The following is a 641-nucleotide window of genomic DNA, read 5'->3' as shown; positions in this document are numbered from 1 at the left end:
TAGTTGTAGGTGGTAAAGTCACCTGTTCGTTATTATCGCTTATACTACTCTTATGGCCGTGAGTACTGTTGTATTCCTCTGAAATGCCAAGGACATGTAATGTCGTAGAGAGTATTGTATAAGGTGGTCTAGAGGACTTTGTCAATGACGCTACCGTGGTGGCATCTAGCCAGTTCTTTTTCACGTCGCTATGCGTTCTGTAAAAACGCACCTTGTCTGTATTGCCAATCCGTGATTGTTGTTGATTCGGTGGATTCAAAAATGGCGCTGACGCTCTTATTCCCATTTCCTGTGAATCTCTTTGTGNTTCTGCCCACTGCAGTTTATCCTGCAGAGGACCGTTGGGGTAATGGAACATCCCACGGCCCATTTCTCTTGGGCCTCCTGCGATGGGAGAACTCTAAAGCGTCCATCGCTTAATTCCCGATAGTGTCCCATGATGGGATCACCAAAGCGTCCAATAGAGATATATCGAACTTCTCCTCTCACCAGAAAAAATGGACCATGAGGGCAATTTACTACTTGCTTTTCCTTATCATTTTTATATTTTGTTTTTCTTCTGTTTCTTCCGCTGAAAAGGAATTAGTAGTTGTAGGTGGTAAAGTCACCTGTTCGTTATTATCGCTTATACTACTCTTATG

The 641-nt window shown here is 43.1% G+C and overlaps 1 protein-coding gene across 1 annotated transcript; it reads right to left on the bottom strand.

Moving 5' to 3' along the window:
• Nucleotide 1: 1 nt before the first annotated feature.
• TM35_000441870 (uncharacterized protein) lies at nucleotides 2-370 on the bottom strand (the record flags this gene model as incomplete). Its single annotated transcript, XM_029030196.1, has 1 exon — nucleotides 2-370. A coding segment is annotated over one exon (369 nt), but the record flags the coding sequence as incomplete, so codon positions are not given.
• Nucleotides 371-641: the final 271 nt, after the last annotated feature.

The sequence above is a fragment of the Trypanosoma theileri genome (genome assembly GCF_002087225.1).
Source record: "Trypanosoma theileri isolate Edinburgh chromosome Unknown TM35_Tth_44_V1, whole genome shotgun sequence".
NCBI lineage: Eukaryota > Euglenozoa > Kinetoplastea > Trypanosomatida > Trypanosomatidae > Trypanosoma > Trypanosoma theileri.
This window is presented reverse-complemented; position numbering and strand designations above follow the sequence as displayed.